The sequence below is a fragment of the Podarcis filfolensis genome, assembly GCF_964270895.1.
Source record: "Podarcis filfolensis genome assembly, chromosome: 1".
NCBI lineage: Eukaryota > Metazoa > Chordata > Lepidosauria > Squamata > Lacertidae > Podarcis > Podarcis filfolensis.
The window spans coordinates 1,621,608-1,643,422 of record NC_139604.1 but is presented as its reverse complement, the minus strand read 5'-3'; the positions used below and the strand labels follow the sequence as shown (position 1 = coordinate 1,643,422).

General features: G+C 41.9%; 1 protein-coding gene across 5 annotated transcripts in view; it reads left to right on the top strand.

The window, feature by feature from the left end:
- The window catches only part of ERBB4 (erb-b2 receptor tyrosine kinase 4), a 799,874-nt gene that overhangs the window by 619,912 nt on the left and 158,147 nt on the right, over nt 1-21,815 (top strand). For 3 of the 5 annotated variants that reach the window (XM_083626464.1, XM_083626462.1, XM_083626466.1), the window contains 4 exons: nt 1,703-1,835; nt 9,885-9,978; nt 10,482-10,636; nt 17,096-17,170. In XM_083626464.1, coding sequence (XP_083482590.1) covers nt 1,703-1,835; nt 9,885-9,978; nt 10,482-10,636; nt 17,096-17,170 — 457 coding nt within the window. Of the gene's footprint in view, nt 1-1,702; nt 1,836-9,884; nt 9,979-10,481; nt 10,637-16,926; nt 16,972-17,095; nt 17,171-21,815 lie in introns of all 5 variants that reach the window. The other 2 variants (XM_083626465.1, XM_083626463.1) reach the window with 1 other exon arrangement.

Below are 21,815 nucleotides of genomic sequence, written 5' to 3'. Positions count from 1 at the left end.
GCACCATCTTGCTCCAGTGATGTCACCTTTATGGATCTTTCTATTTAATGAAAACACATTTCTCATCAGACAGTAATTATTATCCGTAGAAGTAGATGAGCCACATGTGGCTTGCATAGGAATGGCTGAGATATAAGCCACATCACCAGGGGGAAGCTCAGCTTCTGTGCCTACCCTGGTTCCTGTCCCACTTTTATCCTACTCACCACCATCACCAGCCACCGCCTTCTCTTTAAGGCCTTTTGCTGGCTCATGCAGGTGGCATGTTCAGTAGCAAGCAGCTGTGGTGAGATGAATAGTCTCTCCCTTCCTTCTCTTGTGCCTAGCAGGGCATTGAGAGGGTTCCAGGCTCGGATAGCTCCAGGGAAATGTAGCTTTCCTGAGTACTACTGACATGACAGTACCGTAACTACTTGGGACCTTGGCACCAGCACTCTAGTGCAGGGGTCGGCAGCCCCACAAGTGGCCCACGGGGGTCTTTTAACCGGCTTACGAGCCACCCCTGAACTGAGCTACCTGTTCAGCGAGTCCCTGTGTGCTGTGCTAAACCAGCGCAGGGAAATTGCATCTGCGCATGCTCAGATGCCGAAAATCGTGTCTGTGCAGACGGCAAAAATTGCACCGTTCACGTGCGATCCAGCCCATGGAGGGATCTCCGCTGGAGTGAAACCGGGCCAGGCGAGGTAAACCTTGCTGCCCCCTGCTCTAGTGTGTTGGAGCAGAGCCTACCAGGCACCCAAGGAGGGAGGGAGGGGAGGGAGAGACCTCCCTTGTTCCCTCTCTTCTTGCTGCCACCAGCTGCACCACCCCAGGTAAGTATGGTTGAAAGGTGACCAGCTCTCAGCTCCCTCACAGGGTTGTTGTGAGGAGATGTATGGAGATGCCATCCCGAGCTCCTTGGAGGGAAGTTGGGCTTTAAAATGCAATAGCTAAATAACAACAGGCATTTGATTTATTTGCTTGTTTATTTATAACTGCCTTTCCATTTACACATCACCTCAGGCCTTAATATAGAAAACAATAAAATACTGCATATCAAATCACACAGCAAAATCCAAATACACAATCTGAACAGAAAATGAGAAGCAGCTGTAGTAATTATCTTAGTAATTGCCCCCACGTCTGTCTATTGGGTATATTTTCATATTCTCTCCTGAAACACAATGATGTAGGAAGACAGGCCTTTATTAGGGGAGGTCATTCCATACCACCCCATGCTCTGGTCGAGAGTCATTGCAGATTGAAGCCAGAAGGAATTCTTCCCTGCAGAGAGATTTCACCCTGCATTTTCCTTTTTCATATACAGTCGGCTTGCATTTTACATGTGGGTTACATTGCAGGGACAGCTCATAAAGCTGAAATCACATATAGTAAAAAAAAAGGGAGGTGTCCTGCAGAAAGAACAGTGCAGCACTTGAGTGCACGATGGCTACTTTTAAGATCTCAGAGTTGCTTACTGGACTCTGGGAAAACCCAGTACAGAAATAACTTTTAAGTTCTCTGCCTTCCATGCATTTAATTTGTGCAATTTCAACTGGATCAAGTTGAAAGCGCACGTGTTAGATGTGCGTAAGGTGTGAGTCGACTGTAGTGGAGGGTGGCAGTGATGGTGGTGGAAACCAGCTTATTCCACTTGGGAACAATGCTCACCATTTAGAAGTTAAGTATATTTTCAACTGTTATTATTCTCTTTATTTTGCAGCTACAGAGGGCATGGTGTGCAGCCATTTATGCTCAAGAAATGGATGTTGGGGGCCAGGACCGGACCAATGTTTGTCCTGCAAACACTTCATCAGGGGAAGGACCTGCGTAAAGGCTTGTAATCTTTATGATGGGTAAGACACCCCCCTCTGCATTTTTTGTGCTTGCCAAGAAGTGTACTCATTATATTGAAAGTTAAACAAGCATGTTGCTAGGTTCAGATTCCCATATGAAATAAGATTATTATCAATATTCATGATTTTCTGCTCCCAAAGGAATTTGCTGTTGCAGGTGAATGTCCCAAACAACCAGCAGGCAATCAATAATTGCTGGACACCATGTAGGATTCTTACATGATATCTAGTAGCTAGTCATATGTGCCCATCAAATGGGAACAATATTGAAAAATAGCCCAGCACGAAGCGAAATTGCTAGCCCAGTCTGTGATTTGAAGGCTTGCTTACCTGATATTAGCTTTGAATTGGGAGACTGAGGAGCACGGCATGAAGCAAAATAACTAGCCAATCTTTTGAAACCAATAGTCTGGAACAATCTGAAATAAGTGTGGGATTGATGAGCACAATCTGAAATAGCTTCTTAGTACTTTTATTATGAAATGATGAGCAACAGCAGCAAAAAAAATTGAATGCCTATGAAGTGGTCCCAAAAATCTAATGTCAGTATTTGGAAAGCAGAATAAGGGGACAATTGTGGTGGTTGGTTGGATGAATGCAGGCGTCTCCCCACTCTCACACAATTAGCATGCACACTTCCACTGAAATGTGCACCATTTTCAGTGCTGAAAGAGGACATGACAGAATGGAGCGGGGGTGGAAGAGGGCTGGAATGGCGTGCTCTGCGACCAGGAACAAAACCCCCACGTAAGAGGTGATTCCCCTGTAGTTTTGCCCATCCCTTGTTAAAGAAGCGTTGTGTGATCCAAGTCATTTATAAAGATGTTGCTTTTTTTTAAAAAAAAAGATATTTATTGTGATTTTACAAAAACATAAGTTTACAAAATAGAAAAAAGTCACATAGAAAGAAAAAGATACAAAAAAGAAAACATAGAAAAATACATAAAAGAGAAAAAAGAGGAATAAAAATACAAAATACAAAAAACAAATAGATAAAAAAGAATTAAAAAACAAATCCGTTTTTAGTAACTTTCAACTCATTAGCTTGTTTCCTTGACCTCCTCACACCTCCCCTTTTTCTATTCCCATTTAAATAATCAAATCAGCAAATCCTTACCTTCTTTCGTTTATCTTAACTCTATATCTTAACATATTATAACTCTGTATTTTCATCCGTTTATCAATTCATTTTTGCATATTCTTATTAACTTTGTTGCTAATGCCACTTATTTTCAGTCCAACATCATTTTAACATTCATTAATTTTACAGTGTTTCTGAAGATAGTCTTTAAATTTCTTCCAGTCTTCTTCCACCAACTCTTCTCCCAGGTCTCGGATTCTGCCAGTCATTTCCGCCAATTCCATATAATCCATCACCTTCATCTGCCACTCTTCCAGGGTGGGTAACTCTTGTGTCTTCCAATACTTTGCAATAAGTATTCTTGCTGCTGTTGTTGCATACATAAAAAAAGTTCTATCCTTCTTTGGCACCAATTGGCCGACTATGCCCAGGAGAAAGGCCTCTGGTTTCTTCAGGAAGGTATATTTAAATACCTTTTTCATTTCATTATATATCATCTCCCAGAAAGCCTTAATCTTTGGGCACGTCCACCAAAGGTGAAAGAATGTACCTTCATTTTCTTTACATTTCCAACATTTATTATCGGGCAAATGGTATATTTTTGCAAGCTTGACTGGTGTCATGTACCACCTGTATATCATTTTCATAATATTCTCTCTTAAGGCATTACATGCCGTAAATTTCATACCGGTGGTCCACAACTGTTCCCAGTCAGCAAACATAATGTTATGTCCAACATCTTGTGCCCATTTGATCATAGCAGATTTAACCGTTTCATCCTGCGTATTCCATTTTAACAGCAAGTTATACATTCTTGAAAGTATCTTAGTTTTGGGATCTAACAGTTCTGTTTCCAATTTTGATTTTTCCACCTGGAAGCCAATTTTTTTATCCAAATTATAGGCCTCTCTTATTTGATAATAATGAAGCCAGTCTCGCACTTTATCTTTTAATTTCTCAAAACTCTGCAATTTCAGTTTATCTCCTTCTTGTTCCAATATTTCCCAATATTTCGGCCATTTGGCCTCCATATTGAGCTTTTTCTGAGCCTTCGCTTCCATTGGTGACAACCACCTTGGGGTTTTATTTTCCAGTAAATCTTTGTATCTGTCATTTATAAAGATGTTGAACAACAACGTGCCCAGGAGGGAACCCTGCGGCACCCCACTTGTCACTTTTCCCCAGGATGACGAGGAACCATTAATGAGTACTCTTTGGGTTCAGTCAGTCAACCAGCTACAAATCCACCCAACAGTTACCTCATTCAACCCACATTTTACCAGCTTCCTTCCATGATCCACCAAATTTGTAATTCCATTTAAAAAGAAAGAAAGAAAGAAAGAAAGAAAGAAAGAAAGAAAGAAAGAGAAGAAGAAGAAGAAGAAGAAGAAGAAGAAGAGGAGGAGGAGGAGGAGGAGTTTGGATTTGATATCCCGCTTTATCACTACCCGAAGGAGTCTCAAAGCGGCTCACATTCTCCTTTCCCTTCCTCCCCCACAACAAACACTCTGTGAGGTGAGTGGGGCTGAGAGACTTCAGAGAAGTGTGACTGGCCCAAGGTCACCCAGCAGCTGCATGTGGAGGAGCGGAGATGTGAACCCGGTTCACCAGATTACGAGTCCACCGCTCTTAACCACTACACCACACTGGCTCTCTAGAAAGAAATCAGATTGGTCTGGCATGACTTAACTTTGAGAAACCTATGCTGGGTCTTGGTAATCACAGCATCCTTTTCTAAATGCTCACACACGGACTGTTGAATTATTTGTTCTAGGACCTTCCCTGGTATCAATGTCAAACTCACCGGTCGGTAGTTACCTGGATTTTTCTTTCTTATCTTTTTGAAAATGGGGACAAATTTGCCCACCTCACCTGTTCCAAGAATTCTCAAAGATAATAGACAAAGGCTCTGAAATTACATCTGCAAGCTCCTTTAGAACCCTTGGAGGCAGCTCATCAGGCCCTGGAGATTTGACTTCATTTCAAGTAGCTAGGTGTTCCCATACTACCTCTTTTCCTATATTGGGCTGCAGTTCCCTCCTTACATCATTTATTCTGTTATCACCAGGTTGGGCACCACTTCCCTTTTGGGTGAAGACAGAGGCAAAGTAGATGTTGAGTAGTTCCGCCTTCTCTTTGTCACCCAGTAGCATTTCTCCATGTTCCCCACACAGAGGACCTACGACTTCCTTGTTCTTCCTCTTACTTCATACATAGCCAAAGAAACCTTTTGTTATTATTTTTAACCTCTCTTTCAAGCCTGAACTCATTCTGAGCTTTAGCCAATTTGACTTTCCCCCTGCAACTGTTGGCTACTCGAGTATACTCCTCCTTCGTGCTTTCCCCTTTCTTCCATTTCTTATACATGCCCTTCTTAACTCTCAACTCATCTGTAAAGCTCCTCATGCAGCCACGCTGGTTTCCTTAGATGCCTCCCACTTTTCTTTCTTGTTTGTATTGTCTGCGTTTGGGCCTTCAATATTCCTCCTTTTAGAAACTCCCATCCATCTTGGACTCCCTTCTCTGTGAGTAATTCTGGTCATGGGATCGCACCCAGTAGCTCCTTCAGCTTTTCAAAATTGGCCGTTTTAAAGTCCAGAGTGTGTGTCCGACTACACTCAGCTTTCCCTTACCTCTGTACCCTGAAACCCTGCACACCACAAAAAGTATATCCCCTACTTAGGGCTGATTTTTAGAAAGTGTATTTAAGTAGTCAACATGCTTCAATTAAGCATGCACTAAACTGCTTTTTGATGTGAGGCCTGAAAAAGAGATGTTCTATCCAGAGGATGCATGAAAGAAGTCCAAATTACCCATTAGCATCTAGTAATCATAGCCAATTTCCCTGAAAGATTTTCTTTTCAAAATCTGTAGCAAAAAACCTTTTTGTAAAATCTACCTAGGTGTAATTTTAGAAGGTGTCCTTCCAGATATACAAGAACAACACTGCAGACAATAAAGACTCTTCATGTATATCCAAGAGTTGAGTTTCAAGAAATTATAATTATATGCTTCATAATTGTCCTTCTTGGTAATGATGCTCTTCTGTGGTGCCCCCTCCCCAGCTTAACACTATTTTTGATCATTGCATTGCAATAGTTAGGATTACCAAGTCATACATCCTTATAATTGTTCTTCCAACATTAAACTGGGGTTCTATTTGTGCTTCCCATCCCATGAGAATATACAGAGCTTGCATTTTATCATAGTGCATATATTTTACAACAGAGGTGCGAGTGCGTGATGCCAATCAGCGAATGCTTCAACACCTTCCTTTTGCTGCTTTCCCTGTAACTAAGGTATTGACATCTGCTTCCCATTTCATAAGGAAAGCAGGGATCCAAGGGGCTCAGGAGCACAAGGGTAAAGTGGGGTTTTGTATAGCTGACTACTTAGCTCTATCCCCAATATATTTTATCTTATTGCTATGGCTAATGCAAATAAAATTTCTGTCTATCTACACAGGGAAACTTTCAGCATCTGCATTCCATCTGCCACTTCTCTGCTGCAAATTGTCGTTTATCCCACACTTTATAGCCTTTTAGTAGAGACTCCAACTCACCGAACTGAGTCTGCCACCAGAGTGTAGTTCCAGCCTTAGGCTAAGCACTGAAAGTAGGAAATTGGTGGGTTGGCTCTGTTTCTCCAGTTTTGCGCCGAATTCCCACACACACTGACTCTAAAAAGTACATACAGAAAACAGATTTACATTCAGATAGCTCTTTTTCTTGCCTTTCTCTCGGCTCATTCACCAGATCTTGCTGTTGTGCTGCAAAAAAAAACAGATGAGCTCTGCATGAGCACTTCAAAACATTACAGTTCACAGGCTGTCTGGAATCTCATCGTGTTTATTATTACTCATACATGATAGTCCTTTTGTGCCTTCCTGAGCAGGCAAGTGGGAGTGGGAGGTGATGCATTGGGTTTGTTGTGATTGAGAAAATATGTTGGAAGAGAGACCCTCATCTTAAAACTGCTGAAAACTGATAATCTGATGCAGGGCTGTCTTAAGCATATGTGGCGCTGGGGTGCAAAGATCTGCCCGGCACCCCCCCCCCCAGGTTGCCCAGTCCCAGGTGCGCAGGAGGGCGGAGCCGTCCGGCCGCCTCAGGGTCTCACTGGCTCGGTCGCACCCGAACTTGCGGCACAGAGCCGCCCGCAGCTGAAGAGCCCCCTGCAGCGCTCTCTGGATGCAACTCTCGGGGCCCGGACTCTTGGCCTGGCACCCCTGAGAGCCAGGCGCCCCACACCCCTAGTGCCTATGGGTAAGATGGCCCTGATCCGATGATACATTTAATGTGTGGTTTGCTAATGTTACGTATAGAGTACTGCAGTTCATCTCTTGAATTGATTGGTTGATTATTTTTATGCCGCTTAATATATTAAAAATATCTCTAAGCGGTGTGCAGAAAACTGAAGCAACAGACAACTTAAACAAAATATTACAAAAAACCCCACAGTCACATATAAAAATGTTACATTAATGCAAAGTTACTCATATATTAAAAAAAATCAATATCATTTCGTTTTCCTTTTAACACACCTTCCCTCTCAGCCTACAGGTTCTAACCCAAGGTCTAAACAAACTCTCAGTTGACACACAAAAGTCTCATAACATTAAGTAAACAAGAAGATGGACAAGTACATGGGGCTCCAATTATTGCAGGAGTGAGGAACCTTGGAGGTGGGCCTCCATAAACAGGTTACAGGAGACAGGCTGGAAACCAGCTAGGTACTGGTCAGACATCAGCTGGAGAAAGGGTGACTGAGAGCCAATTTTCCCACAGTGACATTACTTAGCGTGAGGAAGTATCCAGACCCAAGAGTCTTTATACTGGGCAGCACCAGATTGATCCTCCCAGGCCAGTAGGATTATGGTCTGTGATACGAGACACTGGCTGAAATTGCTTGCAGTTCCCCTTCTATCCAGCAGCCGGGGTGGTACAGGTAGCAGTGAACTGTGAAAGCTAAACAGTGTTATATCAGCAAAGAGGAACCTGAGGCTTCTCAGGTGTTGCTGGAGTTGCACTCCCACCCTACCTGATAGACCGAGCTGGCTGGAGCTGGGGGGCTCTAACAACACTGGGAGGGCCACAGTTTCCCCAGCCCTGCATCATGGTATGGTCCAATAATTGATGCTCATAGTGCTTGACTTGTGCAAATATCTTCTCCAGACCAGCAGAATTCTAATAGAATGGGTGGGAGGGTGGTTTGTGTGTGTGTGTGTGTGTGTGTGTGTGTGTGTGTGTGTGTTTTTACTAGGAGCCACTTCTACCCAAGTCCTAGCATTAGAGTTATCTGTCTAATGGAGACTCACCAGTGATGGGAAAACTGAGCAGGGAGACAATATTAGTCTGCTTCAGCCATTGTCCCAATGTCCTCCCTCGCGTTGCAACAAAGCCTCTCCTCCTTACAGAGGGAGGAGTTGTGAGCAGGAGCCATTTCCCGCGTTGGCAGGGTGCGTTCCAGCCCCTGCCCAGCTGGCCTGGCTACTGTGCCACGCCCTCAGGTAGCCAATCAATCAGGTGGAGGCTTGGGGGCGGGGTTTTGCCACTCACATGTGGCCGTGGCAGCACTTCCCTTTCATTCCGCTGCTGGTTTTCGTCGGACCACCCACCCACCCTCCCTTTAGTTCATTGCTTGGTTCTTGACATTGCTATGGACCTGTGGTTGGTTGCCTTGGTTGTCCGAAGGGCCTGGTAGGAATTTTTATCCAACTGGCAAATTGCCACTGGCCACTTGGTTTTTCGCCTGCCTCGTAGCAAATCGCCACAACTTTTAGGTATTGGCGGTTAGGCATTGGAATATGTTTGTGTATTGGAGGGCAGGGTGTGGCCATCGCCTACCCCTCCACTTTATGGGTATTCCAGTAAAGGAATCCGGCGGTTGTGGATCCTGTCCGATGCCCTGCTAGTGGCTAGGGCCATGGCACGAACCCTGGTGACATCAGGGGGAGCTTTCAGTTGTATTTGCATCAACAGGCTCCTCCCACTGGTGGTTAACCCTTGTTAGACTCACCCCTCCCTGAGGGGGTGGAGTCACGCTCTGTTGTTTTATCCAATGCCTAAGCCAATACCTGTCACATGCTGTAATCAATAAAGTTGTGGCCTTTCTTAGCCCATTAACCTAATATACTGTGTCCATGTCTCTTTCTTATCCCCAAGCGGGTGGCGGGTCCTTGAATCACAAACCTATCTAGTATGCAAAGAGGGGTTTGGGAACTGAATAGGCAACTGTTAGGCCAGCCCAGGTCCGCCTGGTGTTAGGCAGAGCCATTGAAACTGTTCTCAGGATGGAAAGGCAAGGGTTAATAGTCCTACACAATTCCCATCCACAGCACCATGTTAACACGGATGGCAGTTCCAAAGATATGAATTCAGAGGCAGCTCAAAAATAATTCTTGTATATAGCATTTGGATAATAACTTGTGAGAGTTGTTTAAGTTGTAACAAAAAAGTTGCCAAAGTTACAGTTCCATGAGATGGAGGAAACCATTCTGGCTGACTTTAGGCCAGTGGTGATCAAATTCATCACAACCTTTAGCAGCCTCTTCAGGATCTGCAAAACTTGTCTTTTTATTTAGGTAGGTGGTGCCTCCACTTTTCCATGCCCAGAGTTTCACACACTACACAAAATCTCTCAGTATCCTTGCTTTTAGGAACTGTGAACAAAAAGCAGGGGCACATCTTCATTCTCAGTCTTCTCAGCCGTCAAGCCACCAATATTTTTGTGGGAAGTAAATTGGATAAAACCAAAGAAGAGATTGGTTTGGTAGAATCATTGATTCATAGCATTATAGAGTTGGAAGGGACCCCGAGGGTCATCTGGTCCAGCCCCCTGCAATGCAGGAATCTCAGGGGAGATGAGTGTCCTCGCTGGCAGAGCAGTCATATTTGCATCAGAAACTGAACCATCCCAATTACTGTTTCGACCCCCCAGCATCTTTAACCTGCCTGCTATTTCCACAGGGAATACAGGGAGTTTGCAAATGGTTCTGTCTGCGTGGAGTGCGACCCTCAGTGCGAGAAGATGGACAACAGGAGGATCACCTGCCGGGGGCCGGTGAGAACAATCTAGAGGCAGCAGGATTATACCATAACAGATAGCTGCTACATATACCTTGCTCTTAATTATATTTTATTTTATGGTTAACTATTCCAAATGGCTGGTTGTAAACTCCAACACATAACCACAAATGAGTTTTAAGTTTTATATTAAGGGTTATTGGGGGTGGGGGTGGGGGGGTTGTTTTGCTTTGTTATGTTGGGAAACAGGGCTGGGTGAGTGTTAGCGTGGATCTCCTTCAAAAAAAGAAAAATAAAATCCAGTACAAGTTCTTGAATTGGGGGAAGGGAGCAGTGCATGGGAAGCAGACAGCCCTGCTGCATTTCAAGGGCTTCAATATGAGCCATAAAAGTAAAAATGCAGTTGATCCCATGAAGAAACTAAGAGATCTTGCGCTTCAAAAAAAGTTGGGCACTATATTTGGTATATCCTCAGTAGCTCTTGGGAAGCTCCAAGGAGAGGAAGAGATCTGAACACTGTAGTTCCTTTTGTCTGTGTAGGGAGCAGACCAGTGCACCAAGTGCTTCCATTTTAAAGATGGCCCCAACTGTGTCGAAAAGTGCCCTGATGGTGTACAAGGGACAAACAGCTTCATATTCAAATATGCTGATGAAGACCGTGAATGTCACTCTTGTCATCCAAACTGTACTCAGGGGTAAGCTTATATACTTTAAGTAATTGCCATTTCCCCATAGTTCCCAATGTTTGCTTAAAATATTGTTAATGTGTGTTGTTATATTTTTTAAAATATCTGCAGAATAAGAAATGTATGCTTGCCGGCCTGTCTTAATTTCCCATTTTGTCTATATTTGTATATTGGATTTTATTGACAATATGAGTCTGTGTGAGTCTGTAGGTATTTGTGCAATATATACATAGAGCCAGGTACATTCTAAGTTAAGCATTTTGAGACTCTGTGATTTCACTGGGAAAGTGAAGCTCATGCTTGACTTTGACTGGGTTGTACCATAGAGTGAGAGAGTGAGTGTGTGCGTGTGTGTGGGTTGCATGGATGCCAGTGTGCAAAACGATACTTTAAAATAGTTTATTTTAATAATAGAATTGTAGAGTTGGAAGGGACCCCAGGGATCATCTAGTCCAACCTCCTGCAATGCAGGGATCTCAACTGAAGCATCCAGGACAGATGGCCATCCAACCTCTGTTAAAAAATTTCCAATGTAGCCGAGTCCATCCCCTCTTGTGGGAGTCTGTTCCACTGTCAAACAGTTCTTACCATCAGAAAGTTATTCCTGATGTTTAGTCAGAATCTCCTTTCTTAAAACTTGAAGCCATGGGTTCAGGTCCTGCCCTTTGAAGCAGGAGGAAACAAGCTTGCTCCATTTTCCTTGAGATATTTGAAGATGGCGATCATTTCTCCTCTCAGTCCTCTTTTATCCAGGCTAAACATACCCAACTCTTTAGGTCCCTGAGTTTGGTAAAATGCTGTTTATATTGATAGCGCCATTATAAATGCAGAAGTCAGTTTTTGTTAGAATGTCTCTGACCTTTGAGATTTTATAAAAATGTATAAAGATTATGCCTTTCATTGGAATGTCCATTCACTATTTTTTCCTTCATATACCACAGCTATACAGCTACTGTACTAATTTAATAAAGTGTGACCAAAATAGTTTGTTTGATGAAAAATATCCCCATCTATATCTGGAAAACAACATAATCTTCTAAGGTTTTGCTTTTAGGCATCTGTGATTACATTTCCGCTTCAGTTGTTATGTTCCAATGGCTAGTGTTTAACACTTCTCCTCTAAACCTATTAAAATGGCTCTTGTTTTCTGTTGAATGCCCCTTGTGAATGGTGCACATTTGTGGATGAAGCAACCCCAATACAAATACAGAAACTCTCATTCATATTTATTTATGAGCTTTTCCTTTGGTTCTGATTGGTAATTCAGTTGGTAATGTTTGCTGAGTAGATGTCATGGGACATTGTTAAAAATAAAGGACTTGCTTCCAGAAGACTTCAATGGGATGCTTTTCTAAAGATAGTGCTTATGGCTGAAGAACTGTAATATTACTTTCTGAATGAACCATTGAAGACACACATACACGCACAAGCAAGGTGGCCCAGATCAAGCAGACTGGGCTTGCTGATTGACCCATACTGCATTTCACTGCATAATCTTTCACCCTTTTTAGCAGCATCTGTCCATAGTGATATCTGGGTTACCCAGAAAGCAACATTGGTCTGTGGCAGAACACTACCTATAAATACTATAAATAGCTCATTCAGTGCTTAGCATTATGCTTAGTAACTTGACTTGGTTCAGGGTGCTCTATCTTTCATAGGACACACCTGAACGTAACTTGAGTTAAGACATCTCCAGCTTCAGACTGGCAAGAGTTGTGAAGACTTCCCTAGAGCCAAGGCAGAGGAAGCTTGAGGGGAGAGCAGAATCATGGAGTCATCCCTTCCATTTTTCTTATCTTTCTCATCAGCTCATTTCCCCTCTCCTCTCCCTCCCAGCCCCTAGAGAAAATTGGTCTCTAAAGGAGAGGACTATGAACATAGACAACAACTGATAAATGGGACCCGCAGCTCTATGATCCCAGCCAGCTTTCTCTACCCATCTTCGGAGGCAAATGATCTACAGTCAGAGCCTTGCTTATTTTTTACACGATATGCATTACAAATAGCAAAGACTCTAAATCAGTGCATATTCAAATGCCAATGTTTAGCATGCAGAATATAGACTTTAGCATAATCATAAAGAAACCTGGCACTGCAACAGCTGAAGTAATGTGAGCTGCGAACGTTTAATATGGGCCACTTGAGTTAAAGATGGTTTCTTCAGTGAGCCAGTTTGGCTATGCCCAACCAAAAGCATGAGGCAACAACAGCAAAATCTTCATCCTGTAAAATAATCATTCACAAGAGGCTTTTATTGTTTTGCAGCTAAAATTAAACCAGTAAATTATTCAATAAAATGTTGATGTCAACAGCTGTTGCCATTCAAAATGAGACCTTTTGCTGTTTTTGCAAATCTAATTACAACAGAGCCATTAGGGAAATGAAAGTAAGATCACAGAGACACTGCCAGAATCTGTTGCAGAGGCATCTTCCATTTGGCCCTTTAAAATCTGGGTTATATAATAAGAAAATTGGGAGACTATTGGAACGAAGTAACAGAACAGATATGGGGTGAGAGAGAAAGGTGTAGAGCGTTTCTAATGGTGTCCTCCATTAACAGAATGTTTGTGTAACATGTAAATACTACATTTTAACTCAAGATGGAACTGTGACATTGCAAACTGCTCCAGGTAGCTTAGCTAAGATGTGAAATGAAGTGAAAACACTTGGTCTGCTCTTCACTTGCTATGAGAGAAGAGATAATGTGATTTCATGTAGGACATGATATCATTTATTATTCCATTGTGGAAAGGAGTGGGAATGCTTCATATAGTGATAGTGCCATGCAAAGTTTATTTTTTATCCATTTATATAGGTAGGCTCCTAAAGATTTTACTGGTTCTGCTCCTATGCCTTAACTACAGCTTGACATGTAGGAATTTAGCTGGTGAATTTTTTCTCCCTCCTTTATTTCTATGATGTGGGGAGTGGAGGAGAGAATAACTTACTAAATTTCTGCAGTCTGTTGAGCATACGAGCAGCACCAGAAAAAAAATTGTTGGCCAAACCCATTTGTAAGTTGAAATTCAGTCCTTACAATCAGACAGACAGCGAAGGAAATTTCTCCAGGCAAAAGTAATATTCTTCAATATGTTGTGTCATGAATTATTTCTTTTGCTGGAACTTCTGGAGGCTATGGAGAATGAAATGTGTATCCCTCTTCATAAAGGAGCACATGGAACAAATCCCCCAGTTCTGCTGTTTTTGCTACAGGAATCTTTGTTTTGCTAGCCCTTCCTATAAGAATTCACACGTGGTTTTTCTTAGGACTGCCAAACCATGAAAAATGACAGCATTAACAGTAATTTTACCAACTTTCTCTCTGCCTACTCTGAAACCCCTGGAAAATTACCTTCTGTAGCAGGTGGTTTGGCTTTGGTTCAGTGAAATGTGCTTCCTGATAACTTCCTGATCTTTGCATTATTAAAAGTAAAACATGGTATCTTGCCACCACTCAGACTACTCTAGACTCAGATGAACAAAGAGGCAGCTAAATGGGGGGAAATGTATTAATCTTATGGCTAAACGAAACAAAACAAAAATGCAACAAGGTACCACTCAGCAACACTTTCCTTCATACTTTTATGAAGATTGCTCCCTATATTAAATGTACTTCTGTCACTCAGTATTAAAAGGAAATTGAGTGGTCATAATGAATGCCCCAGAAATCTAGATTTAATGTCTCATCTGTCAGGCACTCATTTAGATATGCCCTGAGACATAATTAGTATTTTCCCTCCCTTTTTTTTTCTTTCCCATTTTCCAACTCATAATCCCCCCCAGCTTCCTGGCTCCACAGTAGAAATCAGCACTTAATGTTTCTTTCCTCCCTGTACAAAACAAATGGAAATAATATCAGCAGTGATCAGAATGTGATACCTGTTTGGTTATTTGGCCCACAATAGGAATGGTTGGAATGCTACTTCATGTATTATCATTTACCAAATAATTACTCTCCTTTCACATGTATGTCTCAAGATGATGTACAAAAACATAAGAAAAACAGCTTTAAAAAGCACAAAAATAGGAATAATTTCAGTTAAACAGGAACAATGATTTCTGAGTAGAGATTCTTGAGGAATTTTATATTACAAGTACTGACCTGACCTGCGCTTACCAGCAAACTCAGTGGCATGCTAAAGCGAATTCTGGAGCCATGTTGCTCCAGTAGGGTCCACAACTGTTGACACCAGGTCCAGCAAGGAATCCCATTTTGTATTTGCCTGGCACAGACAGGGCCACCAGGTTCCTATGACTGACCTTGCCCCTACCTCCATTTCAGTTCTCCCAGAATGCACTGTTGTATGTAAGTACAGCACGGCATCCGAAGGCAGAGGTGGGTTGAGCCACATAGAATGATAGAATTGTGAGCCCACTGTTGTCCTCACTAATCTCTGCCTGTATCACTCAGATAAAATATACCCGGTATTCTAAAATGCATATTTTGAGATTAGAAATGCATATTTGAGAGAATTTTATCTAAGAATTTAAATACAGAAATACTACATTTTAAGGTGGATTTTTTATTTTAAAAGATCAAATTAATGAGGAAACGGCAGTACCCTTCCCCACTTCCAAATCAATAAGTTGATTCCCACTGTAGCCAATAGGAGACATTTCAAATGATGGAGGTGGTCTTTTCTCCTTATGCCACTCAACAGAACAGCACTTTAAAAAACCTAGATGCTAGCCTTTCATTCAGGAATGTCCTGTATAGCATATCCATCACCCTCAATAAAACTGTGCCAGCTCCTCCCTGTTCTGCAAGTCCGTGTTTTTCCAGTTTCCCTGTGGATTTGCCCTGGATGTGCAAGAGAGCTTTTCTTTCATTACAGCGCTCAAGTTCCTCAGCCAGCCAGAAATGCTGGATGAGATGGGCCCTGTGTGTGGAAAGCTGTCACCAACATACATAGGCACCCTTTGAAACCCATCTCAGATGTTTTGTATGGTAGGCACATTTCAAGAATAAAAGGAATGTGAGCATTTTGAGAACAATGACTAAGAAACACATTCCATCACCTTGCAGTGCACAATGTTCTCTTTCTCCTTTACGTGTATAGATCAGGTTAGATCAGTGGAGGTACTCAACAGAAGTAGGGGGTGTTTTGTTTTATTTTATTCTTCCTTTATTCTGAAGTGTGTGTTTCTTTCCAAAGAAAACTAACGTACAAAACAGAAGAAGGCTCTGTGCATTTAAATTGAAAGGTTTTGTCAACTTAGACAACAGGTGAGGTCCCCCCCCCCACAAAATGCAACCATGTTCATGAAGCTTTGAGAATATGTGAAGCAGAAAAGTGAAAAAGACTCCAAGGTGAGAGATTCCCCTTTTATGCCAGCCAGCTCCCTAGATGGCTAATGGACACTTCGGCATCCGTAGAAGGCATTTTTTTATAGCTAAAGAATGCCTCCATGCTCTGCTTCTTTTGATGTGCTACAGAAGAGAAATGGTAGAAGTTTGCATCCTCTTTTGTTATCAGCACAGTTTTATGGCAACTGCAGAGAGGGCATGTGAAGGAGAAATATTGCCCGAAGGTCAGTGGCTGGATGAAATGCAAACAACTGAACTGCCATGCACCCATCTGAGTCCTCTTTCTTTCTTTTGATACCCGGAGTGGTGTTTAAAAGCAGACCGCAGAGGAGGCTTTCTTTTCCATGGCTGCTATAATTTACCTGAACCTAGTTTCTGTAGGATACAGTTAAGTTCATCTATCTATTAAGACAACTGCAGCCACCTGCTTTGGCAGTTTATATGGGAAAAATAAAAATAGGAGTTTTGTCAAATGAAAACAAGGTAAGAAATGAAGTGGAAAGAACAAGGAATCTGCCAACGGCTAGGTTCATTGCACTTTCACACTCAGATTGCTATTTAAGACAAGATTTTAAAATGGATTTAGTTGTGTGTCTCTGGTCTTTTAACCCCCTGCTGCAGTCACTAATGACTGTCTATCAATCTGCCGGATTAAGCAACTGCTCTGAGAAAATAGCATTTGGTAGGTCTCTCACCTTAGCAGGTAAAACATGTCTTTGGTCATTTCCGCAATGCCACAATGAACTGTTAGAAGGTAAGTAGCTCAAAAACCACAGCCTGGCCAGTCTCATTTTGTTCTCTGTTGCTTGTTATCTTGCACTGAAAAAATGCTCCCAGCAATGATTTCATGACAACTTGGTTAATTCTGAGAATGATAGTCAACTGCCTGGACCAAGGCAGAATGCAGAGTCTTTGTTTTCCTGCCTATGCAATGGCTAATGCATGTTTTTTCTCTCTTTCCCCTTCCTTCCATTGGGATTTGCTGCAGGTGCATAGGCCCACGCCTGGAGGACTGCATTGGTTTCATGGATAGGTACTTGCCAAGCACTTGCTCCTCTTGCCACACCTCCCATGTTCCATGTGTGGGCAAAGGCGCTTGTGTGTGCATGGCCCCTGTGAATGGTGAATGATATTTTCTGTTCTGTAATTGCCTGCAGGTGTAGAGGCCCCTCTAGTCATGACTGCATTTACTATCCGTGGACACGCCAGTCCACTTTACTACAACATGCTAGGTAACATCCGTCATCCCTGCTTTTTTGTTCTTCTTCTTGCCCTTTTCTATATTTTATACAGTAGGGGAGAATCGTGCTAACCAGTTTGCTCTGGAAAATGGATTGGCCAGTGTGCAGACTGATTCTTGTCTGCAACTCCTCACAAGTTCCTCAGAGTGCTTAAGGTGACTGAAGCACATGTAACTGAATACAGGAAGATATAGATGCACCATATCTTCACCATAGTCTTAAACTGATTATGCAGAAAACCCAATCATTTTGTGAGGGAGAGTACAGTGGTACCTCAGGTTACAAACTTAATCATTCTGTAAGTCCATTCTTAACCCGAGGCATGCATTCCCTACATAGGCCTCCCGCGGCCCGGAAGCAGATTGTGTTCATATCCTGGGGCTAAGTTCGCAACCCAGAACACCTACTTCCGGGTTTGTGGAGTTCGTAACCTAAAGCGTTCGTAAGCAGGACTGTTTGTAACCCAAGGTACCACAGTGGTCCATGGGGAACTCTAAACCTTCTTGTCAAACTTCAGTACCCAGGATTCTTGGGTGGAGGGGACAGTCACAAGAGCAAAAATGAAATATAAGTTTGTGAGTATTTCCCTTTTAAAAAGAAATCTATATTGAATTTGAAATTGGAGATTGATAACATGAATAACTGTTGTCCCCTCTTATTCCCTGCTCTCCCCCACCTCCAATACCAAACATAGACATAGCTGGTTGATACCAGCTTTTACAAAATATGCAAAGTTCATCTGAGTTACATGAATATTTCCTAATTTAATAAATCTATGATAATTATCTGTTTGATTTTAAAATACAGTTGATTCTTTCAGAGCAATTGCAACATTTCTTTTCCTATGAAAATAATATAAACTCTTCACTAGTAACTTGTATCCAGCAATTCAAACTGGTTAACATGACCTCCTGGTTCAAGCATTCTTTTCTAACCTAAAAACTAATTGTTACCTTTTTTTTATTTAAATCAACATCACCTCATAAAGAATTGTACCTAGTTCTTTCTGGTTTGTCTTTCAGGTAGAAAAGTAATACAAATGCTCAGTGTGTGTTTCTGAAAATGTCTCAATATCTTTGGTTTGTTTAATTAATTAATAATTGTGTGTGGTTTTGAAGGTGTAGTGTTACCAAAATAGAAATCTGCCTAAAGACTATATATGGTGAGTCTGGTACCATATTTGAATTATGTGTTAAGATCATACAGCAGCCCTGGTTATTGCAAATCATCAAGAAGCAACACATATTTGTATTTTCAAAAGAAATTTCAATCAAATGCACTGCAGCCCTTGAGCGAACTCATTGTGCCACCATATATTTCCTTCCTGGCACACAGAGAGAGATCCTGCATAGAAAACAGGGCAGGTGGAGTAAGTGCGGAATGGGACTCAACAGATATATTTTCTGTGTGACATCCAAAGTCTTTTGCTCTGCTGCAGAAGAACATAATTGCTTAGGCTTGCAGTCTTGTCCATTGGGGATATACCTTGTGGACACATCAGTGCTTACTTCTGAGCAGATATGCTGTAAAGCTCCTTCAGGTGTCAGAAAGATTTCAGGCATCCCAGACTGCTGGTTGGATTTGATCACTTTTGTTTTCTTGATTTAAGACTGGGATCGCATGAAGTCCCCTAAAGATTCCCCTATTGTCAGACTCAGCCAAACATAGAATTGTCTGTTTAGAGCTTGTAATCGCATTGTAATTGCACACTAGTGTATACCAGCATATAGATCTGGTGCAGACTATGGGCATGAATAATTTCCTAATTGTCTTACTCACTTGTAACACTAAGGAGCCAGATGTTGCTCAGTTCCTGCCAGTTGAAAATTCCCTAGCATAGGGCAGTTGGCACAGAATGGCACCATCAACTCTAAAACCGGCTTAGGAAGCACATGCCAAGGAGAACAGGAGAGAGCAGGACTCTGTGCCAAAGTTAGTTGGCAGTGGTTCTGTGAGTTGGCAGATGGGTTGCAGCCTGCTCACTGTTGTTACCCACCCACCTAGCTGTCCCAAGATTTTCTATTGTACTTTTCATAGTTGTTTCTGGTTGACGGCGCTTTATTGCACTGGGAAAAGGCTACATTACAACACATTCTCTGAAAATCATGATGAGAAAATTAGTCCTGACTTGCATGGACTGTATGGCAGCGCAGCCTGGCATTTTCAAGCAGCTGGAGCTTCAGTTCTCAGACCATCTTCTCCTCACCTCCAGGGAGTTTTGAGCACTCACTTCCCTTTGAATTCCCAAGTATTGGAGAACGGCTAAAATAGGAGGTGGGGGAGTAACCATGAAAAAGCTATAATTCAGCAATTAAAATAATTTATAATAATTGTTTAATTTTAGAATACAATCTTGAGCATCAGAAGAAACTATACATAACTGTGTGTTGGGTTTTAGGTTATATTTTTCACTTCTGATTCAAAGGAAATTCTGCCACTAGTTCAGCATTTCCTCAGAGAAATAGGGTTGGGTGTCATCAGTATGATGACAGCACCTTACTACATAAACCAGATTAACATACCTAGCAATTTCGTGCAGATGTTAAACAACCAAAACTAAACAAAAGTCATCCACAGAGTGGCCTCAAAGTCACATCCTTTGATGCGCTTGAAGCCACTTTCTGCCACAAGGAGGCATTTGATATTTCACGGACCTGGCCAGTTCACCCACTCCTGCCTGATGTTAGGAGGTGGTAGCCTGCTTCCTTCCAGGCATCTGGGCCACATCCTGCTGATGTCAAATGCTGAAGCTGTTTGCCATTCATTTTTCCCATTCCCATTTCCCATTCCCACAGCTCTTCCAGGGATAGACCATTTGCTGTTTGGTATTCAGACAACCAGTTTTACAAAGTTAGCATGGATCACGCTGGAGTTGGGGAATGAGGCCACTCACGTTAACTGGTGGGGCAATGACTTCGTCCTGAGTAGGGCAAGATAGAGGGCAGATGAATTAAAAATCTCTTAACTCCTGGGTCCAGGATACCTTAAGGATTGCCTAACTCATTATATCCCAGCCCGATCACTGGGGGCTTTGGGGAAGTCACTGTAAGTGGTCCCCCATGGCTCAGATGCACTGCTCATATCCCCTGAAACTGTGTGTTCAGTACTGGGAATTTTATGGAACTTGTGGTTGAGGTCAGACAAGCCCCCTTGCTTTTGAACTTCCAGTATTACTGAAGCCTTTCTCTTTTTAACTTCAGCAGGCATTTTAACCTAAATTCTGATTTTATATTTTTAACTGACTTTGTTTTATATTGTTACACGGCTTAAAGACAATTGCCATTAAGTTGTGTACAAATTGTCAAAATAACTAAATAAAAGATTGACTAGGGTGCCTCTGGTATATAAAACTCACATGCAACACGAATTGCTTCTGGTCCACTTATATGTGCAATAAAGGCAGGTGTATCTCACAATTACAAGGCATACAAAACTTCATATATGCACATATAAACTGGCTTCCTTACACCAAGTCAGACCATTGTTCCACCTGCCAGTACTGCCTTTCCTACTCTGCAAAGCCCTGGGGAGAGCAAGGTCTTTCTAACCTCCAGTCTGAGACCTTTTTGCAATGTATGTGTTCGACAACTGAGGTATGACCCAACCTTGTGATATCTGAACAGATCATAGGTGGTGACTACCTGACACTTTAGAGTAAGCACTTGGGATTTTGTAGTTTGCTTTCTTGCTTTGCATTTTACTGAGCACTGAAATGAAAGGCGTCGGGCCAGATGCATGGCAAACTGTGTGTGGTACAATATTCAAAACCAAGCAGCATGATTGTATTTGGGGAAAACATTGCCAGCATTTCAGCTTTCACAGTAGGCATTCAAGGTGTAATTAAGAGCAAAAGAATCCTGTAAGCCAATGTGAACAATTTTCTATTTTCCTGGTAGATGAACAATCATAATATGGCAGATGTAGTCAGCATGGGGAAACTGTGTTTTTAATATTTCCTGGTGTAATCTGATGTATGTACTGATTTACACCCTAAATGAAGGTCTTTCTTATTTCCACATTTCCCCTTTTAACTAACAGGAGCTAATTAGCCAAGTCTTCCCCACTGAGAGATGGTTGCATGAAACAGTGTGGGGATATTAAGTCTCTTCATCCTTTTCTTCCAATTGAACAAAAGCGCATTTCTCCTTTCGACTCATCCCTTTACAGATATCAGGCTCTTCTTTTTTGTTGACTGTGTATGTATACAAGAGCTAATTAACAGCAAATCCTTTGTAAAGCAGTGAAACCTTTTCCTCGTTGTGTTTGATACCCGCTTCACAGTATGATTTCATTATAATTTCACAGTAACTCAGCAGCACAGAATACATGATAGGGAATGGGAAGCTTGCCATTAATAAACTCTGAATGTTCATAGTCATCTTCATTTTTATAACGCTCTGTTCTTCTGCAAGGATTAAAGTTTCCCATATGTTCCAGATATTTATAGGATAATTATATACATAATCCTGTAAAAGTTGGTGGGGACAGAGAGTGAGAGAGAAAATACACCGTAAAATCTACTTAAAGAGAGGGAAATAGAATTTGTGAGCATAAAGCAAAAAATTGTCTTTGGACTGGTACTATTGACTATGCAAAAAAGTATTTACCAACAGAGGCCTTTGGGAAAAACAACAAC